This window comes from Mauremys reevesii, linkage group 1 (assembly GCF_016161935.1).
Source record: "Mauremys reevesii isolate NIE-2019 linkage group 1, ASM1616193v1, whole genome shotgun sequence".
NCBI classification, from domain to species: domain Eukaryota; kingdom Metazoa; phylum Chordata; order Testudines; family Geoemydidae; genus Mauremys; species Mauremys reevesii.
Genome location: NC_052623.1, coordinates 190,675,267 through 190,699,409, shown reverse-complemented (window position 1 = coordinate 190,699,409; position 24,143 = coordinate 190,675,267). Strand labels below are relative to the sequence as shown.

The 24,143-nt window shown below is 48.3% G+C and overlaps 1 protein-coding gene across 1 annotated transcript in view; it reads right to left on the bottom strand.

The window, feature by feature from the left end:
- The window catches only part of MPZL1 (myelin protein zero like 1), a 45,156-nt gene extending 32,268 nt beyond the window's left edge, over positions 1–12,888 (bottom strand). Inside the window, exon 1 of the mRNA XM_039521573.1 lies at positions 12,771–12,888. Within this exon, the coding sequence (XP_039377507.1) occupies positions 12,771–12,888 (118 nt within the window). The remainder of the gene's footprint in view (positions 1–12,770) is intronic.
- Positions 12,889–24,143: the final 11,255 nt, after the last annotated feature.

Here is a 24,143-nt window from a genome sequence, read left to right as displayed (position 1 = left end):
CAATTTGCAGGTTGGAGTTTTAATTCAACCTTCTAATTAGTGTGAAAACTGAGGGAAATCAAGTCTAACACAACCTGCTCATTCTTGTGAAGACTCCAGACTGCCATGTCTTCATTAGACATCAAGTGAGTTCACTAACTCAACTTAACACCCTTTTTCCTAGTGAAGACAGCCGAATAGGAAAAAATGACATGACTAAGGGCTACGTCTACACTGTCAATTGAAGGACAAAACTTTTGTCTTTCAGAGGTGTTTGGAGAAGGGGGAAAAAAAAAACCCTGAAAGACAAAAGTTTTGCTGGTGATAAGCACCAGTGTGAACAGCGCTTTGTCAGCAGGAGTGCTCTTCTGCCAACAACGCAAACGCTGCTTGTTGGGGACGGAAGTTTTTTGTCGTCAGGAGAGCCGACAAACAGCAGCTACACTGCGCCACTTTTAGCGGTCTGGCTGTAGTGACACAGCCATGTCGCTAAAAGCTGTGTAGTATAGAGATAAGCACTCACAATTTAGGCTAAAACCCCACCACAATCTCCATCCTACCTTGGTATTGAAGGGTCACCACCTCATCCAGATATAGAGATTCTATTGGCTAAGGTTTGCTAGTTAGCAACAAACGACTCATTTTGACTGCCTTCACGACCATTCCTACCAATACATATTCATAAAGTTTCACAACTGAAGATTTTTTTTTATTTCCAAGAGAAATTAGGGGATGGCACCAATCTAAATGAGGGAGACACTTCTCTTGCATTGACAATAGCTACTGTTGGACCATAAAGGAAGAGAGAAGAGACTGATGATAAACAATGAGTGAGTAGAAAGAGGAACAGAGAAAATCCATAAGGTGGACTTAGGGAGTGCAAATAAAAATTCTATAGAAGGCAGTTTTTAATCACAAAAATGGTGAGTCAGTGGAGTTGTTGGGTCTTTACACCCTCCCATGTGTAATTGAGGAGTCATTGCTAAGGCAGAACAGGAAAGGAAACAGTTACCACACTCAGATTTTCCATGTTTTATATAAACCAAGAACTTTGTTCCTCTTTTACTTAAGACTGTAAGTAAGTTGTATATCACACTATGATTACCACACATTCAATTCTTTTCCCCGGGGGACATTCCCCATACCGCCACAATTAAGCAACAATATTGCTTAACAATATTAATAACAGTTAAAAAAACAGTATGTCAAAGAATGGCATTATGGCATACTGCCATTGTAAAACCAGAAGGGTGAAAATATAACCAGTTGGTACAGCTTTGGGCATTTTACAAGTGTCCTGAAGTCCCACCTTTATCTCTACGCTGCTGAGACAACACTTACTGGCAAGGGTCCTTATTCTAAGAAGCCTCTTACTCCATTATGCTTCACTGCCCAATCTTTGCCCCAGTAAGATCTCAAGAGCTGGAAAGGGACCCAAGAGCTGCATCAAGTTTGCATGAGATGGAGCACACACTGCAGCCACCCTCATCCTTAATATACCAGGGAAGCCTGTGAAGACTAAATGCCACAGTAACAAATTATTCTGATCAAGATGGAGCATTGCATACTGGACCCTGTAGTATATAGGGGCTGCACACACATCTTAAGGATTAAATCCCACAGGCCAGTGTAACAATGCATGGACATAGCATATGATCTGTGCTAGAAAAGTACCAGCGGGGGGGAGGGGGGAGGAGAGAAGGAGGTTTCAAGGTGGTTTTTTTTTTTTTTTTTGATAATGGACATCAGCAAAAGGAGAAGATACCTGGACAGTACCTTTAATACACTGTACAAGTTTTTTTTTCCTGTAGTTCAAACTGGGAGAAGACAGTTACATCAGTAGCAGGGGGCACAGGGGCAACTTTCCTTCCACTGCCTTTAGGTGCATGTATGGCACATTTTCAAGTCTATTGTGCAATTGAAAAATGGAGGCGTGCAACATTAATTTCACAGGGAGGCAGATTTCCAGGAAAAGTGCCACAACCCTGACCTGCGGCTCTTAATGTGTGCATGTATTTAATAATTTACATTTTCCATGCTTATCTAGACTTGAGGAATGGCATTATCTTGTAAGCTTGTAGACTTTAGTCTCTTGTATACACTAGATACAAGACAATAGATGTTGGAATTTTTTCAAGTTTCCTTAGACAAGGCAATAAAAGCCTAAAAAATTCCACCTTTTCTAATTCTACTTCTGAACTGGAGTTAGCAACATCTGGGACCTTAGTGTACACACCCCACTGGCTGCTGGTACAGTCTTCAGCACAGGATTATCTAAGCCTGCTCACAGCAAGTTTTGTCAACATGATGCTGCAAACTGTCAGCAGCTGCTGGATTGCCTACCCTAGGGTTCCCAACATTCCTAACATCAGTTCAGTTGAACACGTGTTGGCAACAGATGCTCAGCTGGATGAGGTTTTTCTCCCAGCCAGTGGTAGAGACCTCCAAACATCTGCAGCCAAATTCCCTGCAAACCCAGCCTTGGTCCTTGAAACATCTGGCTACTAAGCACATGCTCAAACAAATTGATATATAGATTCAGTTTTTAGGAACTTGATTATCCAAAAATCAATTCCAATATATCCAATTCCAGAAAATGTTTTTCTTTAATAGATCTGCCAAATGTTGGTATTTGTAGGAATACTCCCTCATTCTGAGTTAATTTTAAGTAGTTTTCATTTCTCCCTCATGAGGAAGGATTTTGCTGTGTTTCAAGGAGAGACTTTATGAACCTTTCTTGTATCGTCCTGTTTTGGACTACTGTTTTAAAAAAAAGTCACAATTGGTAAAGAGAGGCAAAGTGGATGAGGTAATATCTTCTATTGGACCAACTTTTGTTGGTGAAAGACAAGCTTTGGAGCTACAAGTGCTCTTCAGGTCGTCTTGACTTTTTTTTTTTTAAATCAGCTTTCCTCCCTAGTGCATTGCAGCTTTTAAAACAATTGTTGCAGTTATTTCTGCTGCTCCTTGCACTCGGACTCGATTTACAGCTCTTGGTTTGCAATATTCACTTTGGTCCTAGTGTGTCAAAGAATTTGGTGGGACTAAGTGGAGAATACTTTCCACTCCTAGTGTACATTTTCTCAAGTTCTCAACAAACAAACATTCTCAAGTCTCAACTCCACCCTTTTTCCAGATGGGCAAGCTTGGTACATAGCCTGAGGCCTGGTCTCAAGTTGAATATGAGGCTGACATAGCTACGTTGGTCAGGAGTGTGGATTTTTCCACACCTGTGACCAACAAAGCTAGGTCAGCCTCTTATTTAAGTGGTGACCAGGCCTCAGGCTAACATAATGGCTAGACCAGTATGACGTTCCCCTGGTGTTATCTGGAGCGATCTAGCAGATCACCGGTCCAATCCTCGACTCTGGGAGCCAGCCTTACCCAACTCCACTGTGAGAACCCCAACTCCCAGGCTATTCATGCACAGCCTCTGGCATGTAAGCTGCTCCCAGTTACATGAGTGAGCACTTTTGGTCAGCCACTGCTTGGATTGTGCACCCGAATGCACTAGCCAATATCTCTGGTCCCAGACACAACCCTGGCAACCTCCGTCTTGCAGTGCCCAGTTATACATGCTGGACACTGCAAGCTTACATGAGTTCATCAGTTTAACAAAAATATTGATATGGACCAGGCTTGTTATCCCAAAGGGAGTCTATGGCACACTTCAAACCAAATGCACTGCTTCACGTAGAACAAACAAATGTATTAATTAAAAAAATATATAGATTTTAAGTGATTATACGTCAAAGCACAAGTCAGATTTGGTCAAATGAAATGAAAGCAAAACACATTCTAAGCTGATCTTAACACTTTCAGTGACATTACAACTTAGGGCTTGGCTACACTTACAAGTTGCAGCGCTGGGAGTTACAGCGCTGGTCATGCAGCTGTGTAGGGCCAGCGCTGGAGTGTGGCCACACTTGCAGCACTTTCCAGCGCTGTACTGAGAGGTGCATTGTGGGCAGCTATCCCACAGAGCACCTCGTCCCATTTTGGCGCTGAGTATTGTGGGAAGGGGAAGGAAGTGTGCGGGTCATTCCGCTTCCTGTGTGCCAATGCCCCGTGGTGCATTGCTTCACATCCCAGCATTCAGTCTTTCCGGCAACGTTTGGCGCCATTGTGAGTGTCTTTCTGTTTTACTCTCTGTGTGAATCGCGATTTCTGTGGCAAATGGAGCCCGAGCTGCTGAGGACTGTGCTGATGAGTGTCGCCAGCACAACACGTTTGGCAGTCGAGCTATTCCTTCAGCTCCAAAGTGACAGTGAGGAGTCTGACGATGATATCGATATGGATTTGCCTGCCGCGTGTGACACTACAGTGCTTGTGGCATTCACAGAAATGCTCAGCACCGTTGAACGCCGCTTTTGGGCTCGGGAAACAAGCACTGACTAGTGGGATTACATCGTCATGGAAGTCTGGGATGACGAGCAGTGGCTGCAGAACTTTCGTATGAGAAAAGCCACTTTCATGGGACTGTGTGCTGAGCTCGCCCCCACTCTGCGGCGCAAGGACACAAGATTGAGAGCTGCCCTGACGGTGGAAAAGCGGGTGGCTATTGCAATCTGGAAGCTGGCAACTCCAGACAGCTACCAGTCAGTCGGGAACCAGTTTGGAGTGGGAAAGTTGACCGTTGGAATCGTTTTGATGCAAGTTTGCAAGGCAATTAATCGCATCCTGCTAAGAAAGACTGACTCTGGGGAGCGTGCAGGACATTGTGGATGGCTTTGCACAAATGGGTTTCCCTAACTGTGGAGGGGCGATAGATGGGACGCATATTCCTATTCTGCCCCCCCCCCCCAAACCTGGCATCAGAGTACGTTAATCGTAAGGGGTATTTCTCTATGGTTCTCCAGGCGCTTGTGGATCACCGTGGGCGTTTCATTGACATTTACACAGGCTGGCCTGGAAAGGTGCATGATGCACGCATCTTTCGGAACAGTGGCCTGTTCAGGAAGATGCAGGCAGGGACTTTTTTCCCCAGACAGGAAGATCACAGTGGGGGACGTCGAAATGCCCATTGTGATCCTTGGAGACCCCGCTTACCCGTTACTGCCTTGGCTCATGAAACCCTATACAGGGAAGCTTGACAGGAGCAAGGACCGGTTCAACTACAGGCTGAGCCGGTGCCGAATGACTGTGGAGTGTGCTTTTGGATGTTTAAAAGCCCGCTGGCATTCCTTGTATGGGAAGCTAGACTTGGGGGAAAGCAGCATCCCTGCGGTTATATCCGCTTGCTGTACCTTCCATAATATTTGTGAAGGGAAGGGTGAAACATTCAGTCAGGCATGGACCACCGAGGTTCAAGTCCTGGAGGCTGAATATGCACAGCCAGAGAGGAGGGCTAATAGAGAGGCCCAGCACAGGGCTACAAGGATTGGGATGCCTTGAGGGAAGAATTTGAGGCTGAAAGCCAACAGTAATGTTTGCTGCCTTGCATGGGAGTGAATTGCAGTTTACACTGTTATTCTATTATCCCTAAAATGATTTGCAGTGCCTCTTTCTTTACTGGGCTAAGGTATCTTTCACTATCTGCTATAATAAAGACTGTTTTCAAAGCCAAGAATTGTTTTATTGAAAAGAAAAAAACTTCCTCGACAGACAGACAGACACAACATTTCATGAACACAAGAGGGCAGGGGTGTGGGTTGGTGAACTGTACAGTCACAAGTTTGCATATGTCCTGTCTGGAGTGCTGTTTAATGAATCCTGCACTTCAGGGTGCATATACTGCATGGTGATGGGGGTTGAGTGCAGAGGGTAAGGGTGGTAGGTATCAGGGCTGGTTGGTGAACGTACAGGTGTTGGAAGCAGCTGGTGGTGGTAAGAACCTGGATGGTGGGGAAAGGGGGTTTGAGCTGACATTGGGGCACAAGGCAAAAAGCTTTGGGACGGGGGGGGGGGGGTGAGGAGTAGCATGGTAGTGCTCTGCTTGCATGGCAATGAGTGATTCGATAAAGTCCGCTTGGCGCGACAGGATGCTTAGCAGCTGCTCTGTGCTTTTCCTTTTGGCCACTGCATTTCTCTGCCAGTTCCTGCTTTCCCTCTGGCGGATCTTGCTTTCCTTTTCTCTCCACTCCTGCAAGTTTTTACTCTCTCTAGCAGAGTGAGCAATAACAGTTTTCAGCATGTCCTCTTTGCTCTTTCGGGGATTTTTTCTCAAATTCTGCAGCTTCTCTGCTGTGGTACATCTGCTCAGTCCAGCAGTCAAGGTCACTTTAGAAATGCAGAAATGACAACAGTTAACAGGGTACCATTGTTTTCATTATCTCCAGACTGAAATTCCCACACACTCAAGGAGTTATTAGTCCTCACTTGAGCATTCTTTTACCACACACATAACACAACAGAAGACACAAAATGGTGAGTGAGGGGGTGCTGCACAGAGGGAGAAGTGGGGCTTGAGTGATAGAGGGGTGCTGGTTGATTCGGTTAAGTGCACACAACAATGGCAGTGATAGAGGGGTTGAGTGAAGATGCAGCTGCAGGGGTGATCTGCACTATCTTCACTAAAGAGTCTCCAAACATTTTTCACAGGACTTAATCCTGGAAGATATCTCCTTGCTGCGGGTCACTGTGGAAGAGCGGTGGGCTCTTCTACAGCAATGTGGATTCCGCCCTGGACCCTATGCAGCTTGCCTGTGTTCAGCAATGGTCCCCCCACCCCTCGCGGCACAGTGGCGCGGACGCATTACCCTGACTGGGACAAGGACCACAGTGGCTCTCCCTATAAACCTGCGCAGGCATATTGCCCACGCTCTGGCTGAAACTTATGAGATCACTGTAGCCGATTACCGCGACGTGATAGACCACATCAATGGGCTATTCCACATCTAGGCTGGCATGCATGCAGCCATAACCCCCCTTCCTCTCCAGAAACATTTCCACCCAGAAAATAAAAGCCGCTTACCGGTAACCCGCTGCTCTGCTTGTCCTTCTGCAACAGCTGGCTGCTGCGATTGGGTATTTTCCTCCTGGCTTGAGAAGAGCTCCTGGCTGCATGCCTCCTGGGACTCTGGGGTGTCTTCCCCCATCCCAGTAGCTTCACTCGCGTTTTCCTCCCCCCCCCGCCTCCGCCTCCTCCTCCTGTCCCCCAGCCTGCTCAGAAGTGTCCATCGTGGTCCTGGGATTGGCAGTGGGGTCACCCCCAAGTATCGCGTCCATCTCCCTGTAAAAACGGCAGGTCGTGGGGGCAGCTCCGGATCGGCGATTACCCTCGCGGGCTTTGTAATAGGCACTCCGCAGCTCTTTAACTTTCACCCTGCATTGTAGTGCGTCCCGATCATGGCCCCTATCCAGCATGGACCTTGATACCTGCTCAAAGATATCGTAATTCCTACGGCTGGAGCGCAGCTGGGACTGAACAGCTTCCTCCCCCCAAACACTAATAAGGTCCTGCAATTCGCCAGTGCTCCATGCTGGGGCTCGTTTGCCACGTGGAGGCATGGTCACCTGTAAAGATTAACTGATTGCACTCCACACACACCTGGCTGCAGCAAACAGGAAGGAGATTTTTAAATTTCCTGGGGCATTTAAAGGGCGGGTCACCTGAGGCAAGAGCAGTAGAGTGCGAACTGATGAGCAGAGTGGCTGAACAGGAATTCTGGGATAACTCCTTATTCCCTGAAGGACAATTAAAGCGCTGGTGAGTGTCCACACCTGCTGAGCAGCACTGGATCACCAGCGCTGCACTCCTTATACCCCAACCCGGATGGGTTTTCAGCCAGCGCTGCAACCAGGGAGTTGCAGCGCTGGTTGTGCCCTGCAACTGTGGACGGGGTGTAATTGCAGTGCTGGAAAGCCTCCACCAGCGCTGCAACTTGTAAGTGTAGCCAAGCCCTTAGATGCTTCTCCCCATAGGCTGGCTAGTTGCCCTTCAGCCAGGCTCTCCCTTTCGATCAGCACTTCAGTCGCTTGCTGGTGGTGTCTGTAGACGGAGGTGGAAGAGGGAAAGAGCATGGAAAAGTCTCTCCCTTTTATCATGTTCTTTCTTCCCTGTCTTGGCTTTGCCCCCACCCCTATAGGGTCAGGTAAGCATTACCTCATCGTAGTCCCAAACTGACCAAGGGAAGGGGGGGGAGGAAAACACTCCAGGGTCTAACAGATCCTTTGTTGCTGCCTAGGCCAGTGTCCTTTGTTCCTGTGAGGCTGCGCTGGGTTTGTCCCATCCATGCCCTGATGAGGTGTGAGCTGCCCCTCTGTTCCTGGAGAGTTTTGCCTGGGCTTGTTTTAAGCTAGTGGTTCTCAAACTTTTGTACTGGTGACCCATTTCACACAGCAAACCTCTGAGTGCGACCCACCCTAATAAATATATAAAAAAGTGTTTTTAATTTAACACCATTATAAATGCTGGAGGCAAAGCAGGGTTTGGGGGTGGAGGCTGACAGCTCACGACCCCCCAGGTAATAACCTCCTGACCCCTACTTTGAGAATCCCTGTTTTAAGCCATGAGGACACATTTTCAGCCTCATAACTATATACATGAAATTACAACTTATAACGACAATGCTCAATGCATCATGAGCCTTCCGAAGACACTCAACATGACCAACTTTGCACTGGATACCACACAATCATATTAAAAGGATGAACATGGGGGTGCAGGGTGTTCCCCCAAGATACAGAGTGTCACAACCAAGCTTTCAGTCCCTTCTTACCTACTGCTGACCTGTGGAGTAAGTCTCAGCATGGGATTTCTCGCTTTACTTGTGTACAGGCTAATGGGTGTAGTTTACTTCCAATATGAGGAAGCTATTTTGGGAATTATGTAGCATGAGAGCATAAGGCCACCTAAAGGCAATACCCTAAATTCAAAGACTGTAATTTAAGAATCCTCTCCTTTGAACTCTGTCTCAAGGCAAACATTCTGAAGTCTGACAGGGGACCCACTGACCCTCCAAAGTGAGATGAATTCTTCTATGGATTGCATTTATCCAATAGACACATAGGCCAGCAACACAACTAACTCTGTATAGTGTAGATAAAGCCTTGTAATTATGCTGTGAGGCAGAATCTAAGCCAGTCACAAGGATAGGAAAACAACATTTTGAAGACTTATTTTCTCTACATTAAAATAGGTAATTCAGTGGTGGATTCAGAGTTTTCAACCTGAGGGGCAATGAGTTATTGGTGGTGCCACTTTCAATTATACCTCTTCCCCCTCCCCTACTATGGCCAAGATGGGGAGGGCTAGGCCCTCATTGTGTCCTTGCTCCTACCCCACAGACTTGTCAACACAGCTCTGTGGTCTATGAGGGTGTGAATCAGGAAGCATGCTAATGTGCTGTGCACTAACCTTGCTGGTGCAATATAAAAGGTACCTAGATCCCCTTAAGGTTGCACTACAACTACATAAACTAAGAACCTTCCAGTTCACGCAACAGTGCTTACGAAGGGCAGTTAGAGTGCTCCTCCATCTATAAGACTGAGACTCTTTGTAACACCCCATGTCAGCTACTCTGCCAGTCAGCACTCCTGCCCAATATCATGCCTAACAAGACAAGTCTGCCTTTCCAAATGTTTTAGTACATGGATTTTTTTTCAGGGGGGGACTGGTACTGGGTATTTTGCATTCCCTTATAGCCACTATCATCACCCATGATTAGTGTCACTTCTGCAGTGAAAGAAAGCTAAGCACCTGATAGCTACCTCCTCCTCCACATGACTCATCTCACAACAAAGAGAAAACTGCTTAACAGAAACTACTGTATTGCAAAGTGGGATTTAGTAGCCAGAGGGAGTCTCCAGGGATGGTCTAACCTGTTTTGCATAAACTCCATGCCATGCATGAATTCGTGTTTAAACTCCACACAAAAACAGGTAGCAGTCAGCCAATCATACAGGTATCTTCTTCTGTATTGGCCAATTCATCCACCTACAGGGCACGTGTCCAATTTGTTCCCTACTTGCAGTTATCAGAAATTTCAGAAACGTGCTCTCTACCACCATACTTAAACACTTCACTTCCCACCCCAAACTGAACTTGAGGGTTAACACTGCGATATAAATGGCGGCTGAATGCCGCAGGGCAAGGACTCTCTAAGGTTTCAGAGTTTTCCCCCATTGTGTGAAGGACATTTCTGAGCAATTGTGTGTATTGTCTCCCCTCCTATTCATGATTTCCTAACATCTGACAGCTACAGCAATTCCTTACATAAAAGTAATACTAACAGAATGGTTGTGTATTTTAAGCTGTCAATTTGTTTAGCAGATGGAAGAGAGGAGATCCTGCCCCATGTGACTAAGCAGCACTCCCAAATCCACCAGCAAGTGCTTCCCAAACCACCATTTGGGAGTCTCTGCCTTTGAGATGGACAGTGCTCTGTGTATAGAGGACATCACTGTCAAGAGTGAGCAGTCCAGCACTTTTCACTATCAAAATAAAATTTCAAGGACATTAATCTGTACAGCTTTTGCCCTTCTGGACAGAGTTTACCCAAGACCACATGTGATTTTCTCTTTGCCATGTAAGACAGGGTTTTGTTTCTTTATCCCCTATCTGGATAGAACACAGGCTGTTAATATCCTGTAAGTATAAGCCACTATTAAAGGCTAGGTGGGTAAAGACTCCTAATTCCACAGATGAACCATCTTTCCACTGTCCAAAGCATTCTTCACCCAGATGCACTAGAATGATAGAACAAGGTCAGATTATTCAGATACATGTTCATTTTGTTTGGAAGGAAAAAGTTGTGGTTTTCCCACTGTAGGACAGCTTTCCTTTTGCAATGATAATTAAAAAGCCACTTATGTTCATATGATGTGACATGTCCATCAAGGCTTTTTAGTCACTCCTGCTGGTTATTCTACTGGGTTATTTTGTTAATCTTTATTGGTTGCCTAAAGTTTGTTTATTACATGAATTTCCACAGAGGTGAAAGCACTGGACTAGGACTCAGAAATCCAGATTCCATTTCCAGATTTGCACCTTGTACACCTAAATGTTCCTTCGTTATTCTCCCGCAAAGTAGGCATAAAAGTAGTTCCATGCCCCACAGGAGTTTTAGGAGACTAAATCCATTAATGTTTTGAAGTGCTCAGATATTACAAAGATGCACAGTACAGAAAAGGAACAACTTTTAAGTTGGCTGTCACCCTAATATGTAAGTTTGAGAACTGGAGACATGAAATTAAACTTTAATTTTTGGTGATTGAGTTGCCACTTATTTCAGGCTGATTACTTTGTCATCCAAACCAAGCACATAGCTACAATTAACCAAGAGGTATTCCACCTCTTATCTGCAGCTGAGGCCTTATCTATGCTAAGCATTTTCAGAAGTTCTCCCACCATGGGGCTGTAGCAGTGCTAGGTCAATGATGGGAGAATTTAGGTGTACACTGAAGATATTCATAGTCTATAAGACAAGCATGAGACCTACTTCGGCATGTGCCATACCCTGGATATGGTAAGGAAGTCATTTTACTTCATAACCACCACAACCTTAGGGCAGACCAGAAAGCAAAAACCGGCATCTGACACTAATTTTCTCAAGTACCACTCCTAGTGGCCACCTCCTCACTGACTGCACCATAAATTCTCAGCATTCTACAAAAAAATGCCTGTCACACAGAATCTGTCCTGGGGCACACTTGTAAATAAAAGTTCCAACCCTATTCAGATAGTAAAAGTTACCCCTGTTGCCTATCCTCTATGCTGGCTGGCACAATTCATTTTGAAAGGTTTGTTAAAATGAATGAATGAAGGGAAAAGATTTCTTAAAAGCTAGGTTTAACAAGACCTAACATGACTAATTGTGAGACATTTACAGACACACACGCAAAAACAAATTTTGGTTTATATTTAAAAGCATTCCTACCAACCTGGGAATAGCACCATTCCAGAATCAGGAAGTAAAACTATTTAAGAAGGGAAAACCGAACTAGTCAGTTTCATTGCAGGGCAAGAGACAGAATACTGGGCTAGATGGACCTTGGACTGACCCAATATGGCCACTATTAGTCTAACGCTTACTAATAAAGCATTAAAAGTAGATTCTGTAGAATATCACACAATTGTCTCTGAGTGACTGGACACTTGGAAATGCCTATGAAACAGCTACACGTATGGAGGGGGGTTGCCAGGACAGCCTATACCCAACAGTAGCTTCCTTCCAGACCAGGTTAGGTTGCTAACCTTACAGCTGCCCCTCTACTCTGTGCCCAGTGGGGTAATTCAATTCAGACCCCAGGACTGGGTGCCCCACTTCCAAAGCAGCTGCGACAACACAGAATTTAGTTCTTGGCAGAACCCCCAATGCTTTACCCCCTTCCTCCAGCTGGAAACCACCGGTCCAGTCCCTACAGGTAATGGGGAAATCCTCAAGGCCCCAGTCAGACAGCACAGACGGGCTCAAAACACAGAAGCAAATACCCCTCTTCAAATTTATTTTAACAATCTCATCACTTTTTATGTCAGCCCCAGGCTTCTGGGGAACTCAGTCCTGGGCTGAGCAATACAGCCCCGGCGTCCACCCACCCCACTGTGTGCCAGTCAGACAGCACAGCCTGGGGGGGGACCAGGCTCCTCGAGGACTTGCCGCCGCCCTCAGGTCCAGGGGTGGGATATCGTCCAAGGCCGCAAGCGACACGTACGTTTAAACCTGGTCACCAGCCAACCCCCCGCGCAGCCGGGGGCGAGGGTGGGGCGGGCAGGGGGGGGAGCCTGTTTTCCCCATAGCTGCCCTCACCCAGCCGCACCAGAACAGCCCCGAGAGCGGAGCTTTGAGGGGCTCCGGCCTCCAGCCCGGGCGCCGCCCCCCCGGGAGCCCCCATCCCCCCGCCGCACTCACGGAAGCCCAGAGCGGCTGCGGCCGCCGCCAGCATCAGCGCCGGAGCCACCCGCCACCTCGCGCTGCCGCCCGCCGCCGCCGCTGCCATTTTCCTGCCGCCGCCTCCCCGTGCCCGCATTGTCCCGGCCCCCGGCGCAGCCCCGCCCCTTAGGGCCGGACGGTGGGCGGGGAAAGGGCTCCCGCCAGCGGATGGGACGGAGGAGCCGTCAATCACACACACCTCCCGCGTCCCGCTCGCCGTCCCCCTCTGGCTCCGCCCCGCGTGGCTATGTGATTGGTGAGTTGGTTTGTCACTCACTAGACGAGCGCCCTACCAGAAAGGGTAGGCGAATTGCTTTAGCCCCGCCCCTGCCCGGAACACGTGACACTGAGCGGGCGGGAGGCTGCCTGGGATGCTCCCTCCTTGCTGGGCCCGTTCCTGGCGGGCTGTGGCTTATGGAGCCCCGGCCATTACCCGTGTGATGGGCTGCACCGCGCCCGGCCCCAGGGCCTGAGCCACCTCAGGGCAGGGGGAGCAGAGAGCAAGTGTGAAAAAACCAGACAGTGGATGGGGTAACAGGTGTGTACATAAAACAAAGCCTCAAATGTCCGGACTGTCCCTATAGCTAACCACACAAATACATTATGCCTACAGGAAAACTTACTTAGTTCATGTTGAGATCTGTATGTACTGCATGGGAAAATGTGGGGAGGATAGTGAATGAAAATAAGATATATTTTCCCTCAGGAGCAAGTTTCTAATTTTTTCTTTTGATTACTCAAGTTAAATAGTTCTAACTTGCATATGTACAAAGACTTTTCTTTTGCCTGAATAAAGCCTGCAGGATTAGGGCAAAAATTGACTAATCATGACTTTTTCACACGTACCAGAAAAACAGCTAAATACACGATCGAACAGATAGTTTAGCATATCAAACTGTTGCCGGCTCAAAGGGCCCGAGGAGGAGTAACGGGGGGGGGGGGGGTTCAATGCCCGGTGTGCGTCGCACTAATTAACACACCAGGGTGGAGAAGCAAACCAAGTTTATTTGAGCTCAAATAAGGTGCCAGGGAGAAAAAGCATTCTCAAATCCTGCACACCCGCGCGCAGGCGGGGTCCCAACATTTATACCCCCTTGTTTTTCCCCCTTCCTCCCTCCCCCTTGCAACAGTTACACTTAACACTATAATGTAGCTTGTTAGAACTGTTCTCATTCGCATATTTATCTATGGCCTTCACAGCACAGACGCATGCAGATTTTCCTCCCCCTTCTCCACCGCCTCCCCGCCGCTTTTTGCTGTTTCAAACTGTCCTGCAGCTGCAAGCTGAGACAGCTGACAGTTACACATTTTGCTTGCTGTTTGTTAGCATCTTAGGCTGGTTAAAGTTCACAGCATGGAAGAACTTTGGTTCACTCAGGCCTACAGTCACAACTTTGGTTTATTTAGGCCTAGGGACACCAACAAAACTATAAAAGCAACAAAGAATCCTGTGGCACCTTATAGACTAACAGACGTTTTGCAGCATGAGCTTTCGTGGGTGAATACCCACTTCTTCGGATGCAAGTGGTGGGCCAAGCCACCACTTGCATCCGAAGAAGTGGGTATTCACCCACGAAAGCTCATGCTGCAAAACGTCTGTTAGTCTATAAGGTGCCACAGGATTCTTTGTTGCTTTTACAGATCCAGACTAACACGGCTACCCCTCTGATACTCAACAAAACTATCTGTTTGATCCTGTATTTAGCTATGACACTCAAAACTTTCTCAGCCATGAAGAAGAGCTCAATGTAGCTCAAAAGCTTGTGTCTCTGAGCAGCAGAATTTGGTCTAATAAAAGATATTACCTCACCCACCTTGTCTCTCTCAAGTCAGAAATAGACATTCCTTTGAAAGGGCCTTAAATATGTAGGGGTGTTGAGTGAATGAGGGAGGAAGAACAAACACATCTCTCAATTGTTCTCTTCTGAGACCATCCACAAAACAGTATGTATAACAGCCCTGCAGCATGCTGCCCTTCCCACAAAGTGACAAAATGAGTCATTCCCTTATCATTCTAGCATCTCAAACTTATTTGCATTGAGTACGTTTCACCTTTAATTTGCTGTTGAACTAAACGTGATAAAATTGTATCTCTTTCAGAGTGCAGAACAAGAGCCCTTCCAGGAATGACTGTTTGGAAATGATAAACACTAAAATTTAGTTTAAAACAGTCTTTAATATGGTATGGCCCCTCACAGTGCATTCAACATACAGTTCTATGCTACCAACTAAGTATTTTCTCTTTTCACTTCTTTTATTCTTCAGAACACAATTTTTTATGCCAGCACTGTGGTAAACGGTTTGTTTAACCAAAGGCTACTCAGAGATCACATTAGGCATAATTGGAAGTTCAAGCTGCTTTCAATTTAGGCAATTCTAAGCGAAAATTTGGAAAACCATCAGCTTGTCAATACTGCATTTTTTCTTCTTTGCATTTGTTTAGATAAACCATCTTTATAAAATTGTGAGTTTATTTTAAAACATTTTAAAGTCAAAATAGCTAGATCAAGTAAATAGGTCAGTATTAAAAAAAACCTGTTTGAAATGAGAGCAAGGAAGATGATACAAATCGGATACTTTTCCTTGAATGGAATGAATGCCAGGGCCTGGTACTTTCAATTAGTTGTGATGTTTTGCTGCATGGGCATTACAGCAATAAAAATACGTATTAAAAATTAACTTTTGAAGTTTTAGAATATTCCTGTCACAGTTTCAGTATCTCTAATGAGTCAGTGGATTGTCTTTCTTCAGGGCCGGCTCCAGCTTTTTTGCCTGTGTTCTGGTTTTATAGTAAAAATAATGTGAAATGAAAAAAAGCCAACTTCTGAATCCATTTACAACTATGTTAACCTTCCCCTTACTACTTCTGAGGGAATTCTGCACCAAAAAAACAAAAATTTGTGCACAATATTTTAAAATTCTGATCCCAGAGGTGGGGGATCATCCTGCAGCCCCCTTCCCATACCTTCTGGGACACAGACTCAGTGACAAGGCTGCTCCCACCCCTGACACAGTGCGAGGGCCAGGCCTGCCCCCCACTTGCCCCAGAACCACCTGGAACCTGCCTTTCCATGCTGGGTGCACCATGATAGCCAGGGCTGGCCTTACCATGAGGCAAACTGAAGCGGACACCTCAGGTGCCAGACTGTGGGCGGGGGGAGGCGCGCCACTAGGACACAGAGTGTAGAAAATTGTGTCTGCTGCTGGTGCATATGTATTCTCTCTGCTCTAGATGCACAGAGATGGTGGAGTGCTGTGCTGGAGGAAGGAGGGCACAAGAGACATAACAGGCAGGCAGGAGAAAAGGTGAGAGGGTTTGATCCTGCAAGGTGCTGAGCACTCTGGTCCTCAGCCAGCAGAGTACTTAAGCACATTCTTCACTCTGAGGACATAAGTAGTTCCCCTCGACTTCCATGCTTCTGAAGGTTAAGCATGTGCTTAAGTGAGTTGCTGAACTGGGGCCAGTGTGCTGAGCGCCTTGCAGAGTCAAGCCTTGCAGCGTGTGTAGCACAGCTCTGGGAGGAGTACTGGCACAGTCATGCCCAGGAGCTTTCTGGTGGTGTGTGGGGCTAGAGGACCCACTGCTAGGCAGGGGCACAATGAGGGAGCAGTCCAGACCCTTCTATGGCCAAATTTGAAAGGCACTGCAATTCCATGTGCCACATTGCAACACCTCTTTTGTAGTCCTGGTGTCCCTGGGCACCCCCAACCCTTGGGAGAAGCAAAGCAGGGAGCACCAGGAATAGGGTGACCAGACAGCAAGTGTGAAAAATTGGGACGGGGGTGTACGGTAATAGGTGCCTATATAAGAAAAAGACCCCAAAATCGGGACTGTCCCTATAAAATTGGGACATCTGGTCACCCTAACTAGGAATCCCCAGTCACAGACGCATGGGAGGACTGGATCTGGGTATTTGGTGCTTCCTGGAGAAGCAGACACACCAAATGCAGTTTGGGTTCCCAGAATTGCTGGGACCCTGGTGAGGATGGTGCTCTTCAGCCTATCTATCTGGGGAAGAGCTCAGAGCTGGATGCAGGGCAGCAGTACGGGACTGCGTGTGTGGGTGCCAAGACAGCATGCATGAGAACACTCAGGAGCGAGGATAGCAGTGTCAGGGGAGATCTCAGGGCCCTGTACAAGGGCAGTGGGGGATTTCTTGGATTCTTCAGAAAACAATCCAAAACATCACATGTGGTTTGATTATATTATGGGTGTTTGATGGATTTCAGTTTGAAATGGAAATGTGAGTTCCATAGCTCAAATGAGTAGTGCGTGTAGAAAGGTACGAAGAAAACATCCAAGACAATGTTCTCAAAGTTTGTTTTAAAATGTGCTGCATGCTACACTTTGTGTAAGTCAGAGCCTGAAGTAAATTTTTACAGCAACATTATAAAGGTTTCCAAATCAGGGGTTTAATCAAGAAAACTGCAGCTTCTTCTTACCTATTGCAGTGCAAATGGGTTAGTGGCAAAAAAATAAAACATCTCAGCGCTGGAGGAAACACCCTTTGGAAAACCTAATAACAACCATCTGTATCTTTCCCCATGTTCAGTTGTTTTCTTGAAACTGGTAATTTTTAATTTTTTTGGACATTAGTTGGCATGAGCTTGTCTGTTGTTGTTTGGGGTTGCAGAGTGCTGGAGTTGCAAAGTACAAATGCCACATTTGTTGTGAGAAGTGTCTCTCCTGGTGCGCCACGTTGCCCTTTCTCCCCTGCAAGGCTCACCAGCTCCAGTGGCCTAATAAGTATCCTCACTTTCGATAAGATTTTCTCCTTTGGATATTGTCTCAATGGTATTTTTAACCCCATCCCCTGCCCTTTTGCAAGGAATTCAGTTTCATTTCTTTACTAAGTTCCTGATGTCCTCCAATGCCCTCTTGTAAATCTTACACTTGTAATGGTATAAAGTAGCTATTTTGCTCCAAGAATAAAAATAGGAATTTGATTTTCCTCTTTCACTCTTAGTATTTCCTCATACCTGTGACTCCCCACCAGGGAGAGTCTTTACTTGTTACATCGGGAATGAACACAAATGTAAATTTCTAGATAATATTCAAACGTCTGTAAATTAAATTCATATAGATTCTCAAAGTAACAACAGAATCTAGAAGAGTCTGCAGCTATTTCTTGTTCTTTCTACCATTGCTACTGTGGCTTCTATGTGAGGACAACAATGCTATGAATGAAGTCAGTGACTCACAACTTTGTTAACTGAAGGCAAAATTACAAAATTCTGCAGGCCCTGCATGGCAGTGGGAAGCCCAATCCACAGCAAATACACTGAATTTCTCTTCTTTAAGGAAGCCAGGAATTGGAGATGTTATGGCATCCATAGTCTGCGTATATATAGGTTGTGTATATGGCTCTACTCATGGGTTGCAGGATGGGAAATTCAGGGCTTGGCTACACTTGAGAGTTGCAGCGCTGGGGGAGGCTTTCCAGCGCTGCAATTAGCAACCGTCCACACCTGCAGGGCACATCCAGCGCTGCAGCTCCCTGGCTGCAGCGCTGGCTGAACACCTGGTCTGCTTGGAGTGTAGCGAGTGCAGCGCTGGTGATCCAGCGCTGCTCATCAGGTGTGGACACACACCAGCACTGTAATTGGCCTCCAGGGTATTAGGAGATATCCCAGAATTCCTGTTCAGCCACTCTGCTCATCAGTTCGCACTCTACTGCTCTGGCCTCAGGTGACCCGCCCTTTATATGCCCCGGGAATTTTAAAAATCCCCTTCCTGTTTGCTCAGCCAGGTGTGGAGTGCAATCAGTGAATCTTTACAGGTGACCATGCCTCCACGCAGCAAACAAGCCCCAGCATGGAGCAATGGCGAGTTGCTGGACTTCATTAGTGTTTGGGGGGAGGAAGCTGTGCAGTCCCAGCTGCACTCCAGCCGTAGGAATTATGATACCTTTGGGCAGGTATTAAAGTCCATGCTGGATAGGGGCCATGAGCGGGACGCGCTGCAATGCAGGGTTAAAGTAAAGGAGCTGCGGAGTGCCTATTACAAAGCCCGCGAGGGAAACCGCCGCTCCGGCACTGCCCCCACGACCTGCCGTTTTTACAGGGAGATGGACGCGATACTTGGGGGTGACCCCACTGCCAATCCGATGACCACGATGGACACTTCTGAGCAGGATGGGGGAAAGGAGCAGCAGGAGGAGGAGGAGGAGGGGGGGGTGGAGGAAACCGCGAGTGAAGACACCCCAGAGTCCCAGGAGGCATGCAGCCAGGAGCTCTTCTCAAGCCAGGAGGAAGGTAGCCAATCGCAGCAGCCAGCACTTGCTGAAGGACAAGCAGAGGAGCGGGTTACCGGTAAGCGGCTTTTATTTTCAGGGTGGAAATGTTTTGGGAGAGGAGGGGGGGTTAGGGCTGCATGCATGCATGCCTAGATGTGGAATAGCCCATTGATGTGGTCTATCACGTCGCGGTAATCGGCTGCAGTAATCTCCTCAAAAGTTTCAGCCAGAGCGTGGGCAATGTGCCTGCGCAGGTTTATAGGGAGAGCCACTGTGGTCCTTGTCCCAGTCAGGCTAACGCGTCCGCTCCACTGTGCCGCGAGGGGTGGGGGGACCATTGCTGCACACAGGCAAGCTGCATAGGGGCCAGGGCAGAATCCACATTGCTGTAGAAGACCTTCCCGCTCTTCCCTGGTGACCCGCAGCAGCGAGATATCTTCCAGGAGTAACTCCTGTGGAAAATGTTGGGAGACTGTTCAGTGCAGATCCCCCCTGTAGCTGTTTGCTGTCCCCAACACACAGAAACCCCTGCACAGCCCTGAAGCAATCAGTCCCCCTTACTCACCATTTCATGGCTCCTGTTGTGTTATGTGTGCTCTTTTTTGGTATGGGAAAAGTATGCTAAAGTGAAGACTGTAAACTCCTTCAGTGTATGGGAATTACTGTCTGGATGAGATTATGAACAATGCTACCCTGTTAACTGTTGCCATTTTTGTCTTTCAAAAAGCGACCTTGACTGCTGGACTGCCTGGCTCCACCACTGCACAGAGACTACAAAATCTGAGGAAGAAGCCACGAAAAACCAAGGAAGACATGCTGAAAACAGTTATTGATCACTCTGCTAGAGAGAGTAAAAACCTGCAGGACTGGAGAGAAAGGGAAAGCAGGATCCGCCAGAGAAATTGGCAGAGAAACGCAGTGGCCAAGAGGAAAAGCACAAAGCAGCTGCTAGGCATCCTGGCGCGCCAAGCGTACTCTATCCAGTCACTCGTAGCCATGCAGGCAGAGCACTACCGTGCTGCCCCCCCGCCCCCCCGTCCCAAAGCTTTTTCCCTTCTTCCCCAATGTCAGCTCCAAACCCCCTTCCCCAGCATCCAGGTTCTTACCACCACCAGCTGCCTCCAACACCTGTACGTTCACCAACCAGCCCTGAGAACTACGACCCTTACCCTCTGCACTCAACCGCCATCACCATGCAGTATATGCATCCTGAAGTGCAGCAGTCATTGCACAGCACTCCAGACAGGACATATGCAAACTTGTGACTGTACAGTTCACCAACCCACCCCCCTGCCCTTTTAGGTTCCTGAAATGTTGTGTGTCTGTCAAAGAAGTTTTTTTCTTTTCAATAAAATAATTCTTGGCTTTGAAAACAGTCTTTATTATTGCAGATAGTGAAAGATACCTTAGCCCAGTATAGAAACATGCACTGCAAATCATTTTAGGGATAATAGAATCCTAACAGTGTAACCACTGCACTTCACTCCCATGCAAGGCAGCAAACATTACTTTTGGATTTCAGCCTCAAATTCTTCCCTCAAGGCATCCCTAATCCTTGTAGCCCTGTGCTGGGCCTCTCTAGTAGCCCTACTCTCTGGCTGTGCAAATTCAGCCTCCAGGACTTGAACCTCGGTGGTCCATGCCTGACTGAATGTTTCACCCTTCCCTACACAAATATTATGGAGGGTACAGCATTTGGATATAACCGCGGGGATGCTGCTTTCCCCCAAGTCTAGCTTCCCATACAGAGACCTCCAGCGAGCTTTTAAACATCCAAAAGCACCCTCCACAGTCATTCGGCACCGGCTCAGCCTGTAGTTGAACCGGTCCTTGCTCCTGTCAAGCTTCCCTGTATAGGGTTTCATGAGCCAAGGCAGTAACGGGTAAGCGGGGTCTCCAAGGATCACAATGGGCATTTCAATGTCCCCTACTGTGATCTTCCTGTCTGGGAAATAAGTCCCTTCCTGCATCTTTCTGAACAGGCCACTGTTCCGAAAGATGCGTGCATCATGCACCTTTCCAGGCCAGCCTGTGTAAATGTCAATGAAACGCCCACGGTGATCCACAAGTGCCTGGAGAACCATAGAGAAATACCCCTTCCGATTAACGTACTCGGATGCTAGGTGGGGGGGTGCCAGAATAGGAATATGTGTCCCATCTATTGCCACTCCACAGTTAGGGGAACCCATTTGTGCAAAGCCATCCACAATGTCCTGCACGTTCCCCAGAGTCATGGTTCTTCTTAGCAGGATGCCATTAATGGCCCTGCAAACTTGCATCAACATGATTCCAACGGTCGACTTTCCCACTCCAAACTGGTTCCCGACCGACCGGTAGCTGTCTGGAGTTGCCAGCTTCCAGATTGCAATAGCCACCCACTTTTCCACTGTCAGGGCAGCTCTCAATCTTGTGTCCTTGCGCCGCAGGGTAGGGGCGAGCTCAGCACACAGTCCCATGAAAGTGGCTTTTCTCATCCGAAAGTTCTGCAGCCACTGCTCGTCATCCCAGACTTCCATGACGATGTGATCCCACCACTCAGTGCTTGTTTCCCGAGCCCAAAAGCGGCGTTCAACGGTGCTGAGCATTTCCGTGAATGCCACAAGCAATGTAGTGTCACACGCGGCAGGCGACTCGATATCATCGTCGGACTCCTCACTGTCACTTTGGAGCTGAAGGAAGAGCTCAACTGCCAAACGTGTTGTGCTGGCGACACTCATCAGCACAGTCCTCAGCAGCTCGGGCTCCATTTCCCACAGAAATCGTGATTCACAGACAGAGAGTAAAACACAGCAAGAGACTCACAATGGCGCCAAACGTGGCCGGAAAAACTGTGACTACTGGGATGTGAAGCGATGCACCACGGGGCGTTGGGACAGGAAACGGAATGACCCGCACCCTTCCGTCCCCTTCTCACAACCCACAGCGCCAAAATGGGACGAGGTGCTCTGTGGGATAGCTGCCCACAATGCACCACTCAATACAGCGCTGGAAATGCTGCAAGTGTGGCCACACTGCAGCGCTGTTAGCTGTCAGTGTGGCCACACACCAGCGCTGTCCCTACACAGCTGCACGACCAGCGCTGTAACTCCCAGCGCTGCAACTTTCAAGTGTAGCCAAGCCCTTACACACCGTCCACACTTGCAAGGCACATACAGCGCTGCATCTCCCTGGCTGCAGTGCTGGCTGTACTCCTGCTCAGCCTGGAGCTCGCAGCCCCACCCCGTCCCCACGCGGCTCTGAGCGGGGCGGAGCTCAGGGGCCCCGCTGGGGCCATGCTGCGGCACTGTCTGAGGACGCCACTTGATGCGCTAAGGCTCCAGGAGAGGGGCAGAGGCGGGAGCCTCAGCTGTTCTCTTGGGGGCCCCTGCGGAGCCCGGGGCCCGGGGCAAATTGCCCCACTTGTCCCCCCCGGGCGGCCCTGGGATTAGGGCTGTGAAGATGGTTTCTTTCAGAGCAGCAGGACTAGACGTCTGGATGTCGCACAGCCAAAGGGCAGGGAGCATTCTGCTGCTCAGCGCTGAGCGAGAAGGAACATTTGCAGCAGCATGAGAGGGTCCAGGAGTCCAGTAAAAAGTCAGGCAATGCAGCTGCACGTGCCCGTCCGATTCAGATCTCGATTGGGGTGCTGTCAAGGGCCCTCAGCAAAGAGCCTGTCATGCCACATGCCATTTAGCTGAGCCCTGGCGGGATTCTTATCAGGCAGGATAACGAGGGAACAGGGAAGATCCTACCAATGTCCCTAAAGGCCAGGATGTGACCTCACATTAGATCAGGAGGATCAGTTTGGAGACGATAGCAGTGAAAACTCTGGAGAGGGGGATGTGCCTGGCCAGAGACTGGAAGTCCAGGTGGTTACTGCAACTCTCTAACCCCTCCCTCCCATTGTTTTCTAGAGAAACTGGACTTTCAACTCTGAGGATTTGGTAGGTTATGGCCAAATAATTTACTGTCCTGGATATTATGCCCTGCATTGCTGTGTGTGTGCGTCTGTGGGGTAGTGCAGACGCCACAACATTTGCGTGGCCTCCTCTCCCTTCCCCTCCCCTCCACCAGCCTCTGCTGGGCACAATCCCAAGTGGATGCAGGGCACTGGGGGGAAAGGTTTCGGAAAAGCCAGCTTTGCTGTTTATCCAAGAGTTCAGAGTATGGGCTGTATGGCTTGTGCTGAAGCCCACGGTCTGTAGCAAGTTCACAACTAGAAATCAGTGCCCCTCTGTCCGTTTCACTGCAGGCAGGCAGGTGGGGGTGGAGGGGTTCAAACACAGCTTTTATCAATGCTCTCCGTCCTAGCTCAGGCTTTGGTTGGTTTCCTTAGTTTCCCCCCAGTCCTGGTAGCTTGTTCTGGGAAGTTTCTCAGGCAGCAGGAATTCTCCATGGCCTTTCAGGAGAACTGGGAGTGCAAACCTGCTCGGGCCTCCATAATAGCCACGTCCCTACCAAATTCAGGGCTCACTTTGACTAATTTACAAACCCTCTCACCTTGAAATTGACCAACGTCACCATTTCAGATGTTTCCACCTGACATTTCCTGGTATTGTAACCATGGGGGTACCGACCAACCTGGGAGAATGGGGGAGTTCAGAGGTTGTTGTGGGGGGTCACAGCATTGTCACCCTCACTTGTGTGCTGCCTTCAGACCTGGACTCCAAGGGCAGCAGCCAGTAACCTTTCTGAAGCTAGAGGAGGTTCCCAGATGTGCAGGTGGGGCCCTGCTGTTGGGAGCACCTCAGCTCCTACCTACTACTTGGGAGCACCTCGGCTCCTACCATTTTCGAGGCACCCAGAGAAGTGGACCCTTGAGCCCCAGAAGGATCTGCAAGGGAAGCCCCGAGCCCAGGCACCCAGAGCGCCGGCAGGAGTTGGGAGGGGCATGAAAGTCCTGAGCCCAGTGCCCCAGCACTGGCTGCAGCCACAGGGGGCCAGAAGCTCTGAGTCCAGGCACCCAGAGACGTGACTGGAGCACAAGCTGCGAAGGCCAAAGCCCTGAGCCCAACACCGGGCTGATGCAGCTCACTCACTTATGCATTGCCGCTGCAGGTGCGTCTGATATCCCCACGGAGAGGAAGTTCTGTCACCAGCCAGGCAGAGAAACAGCTAGGAGGCCCCTACTGGGTTC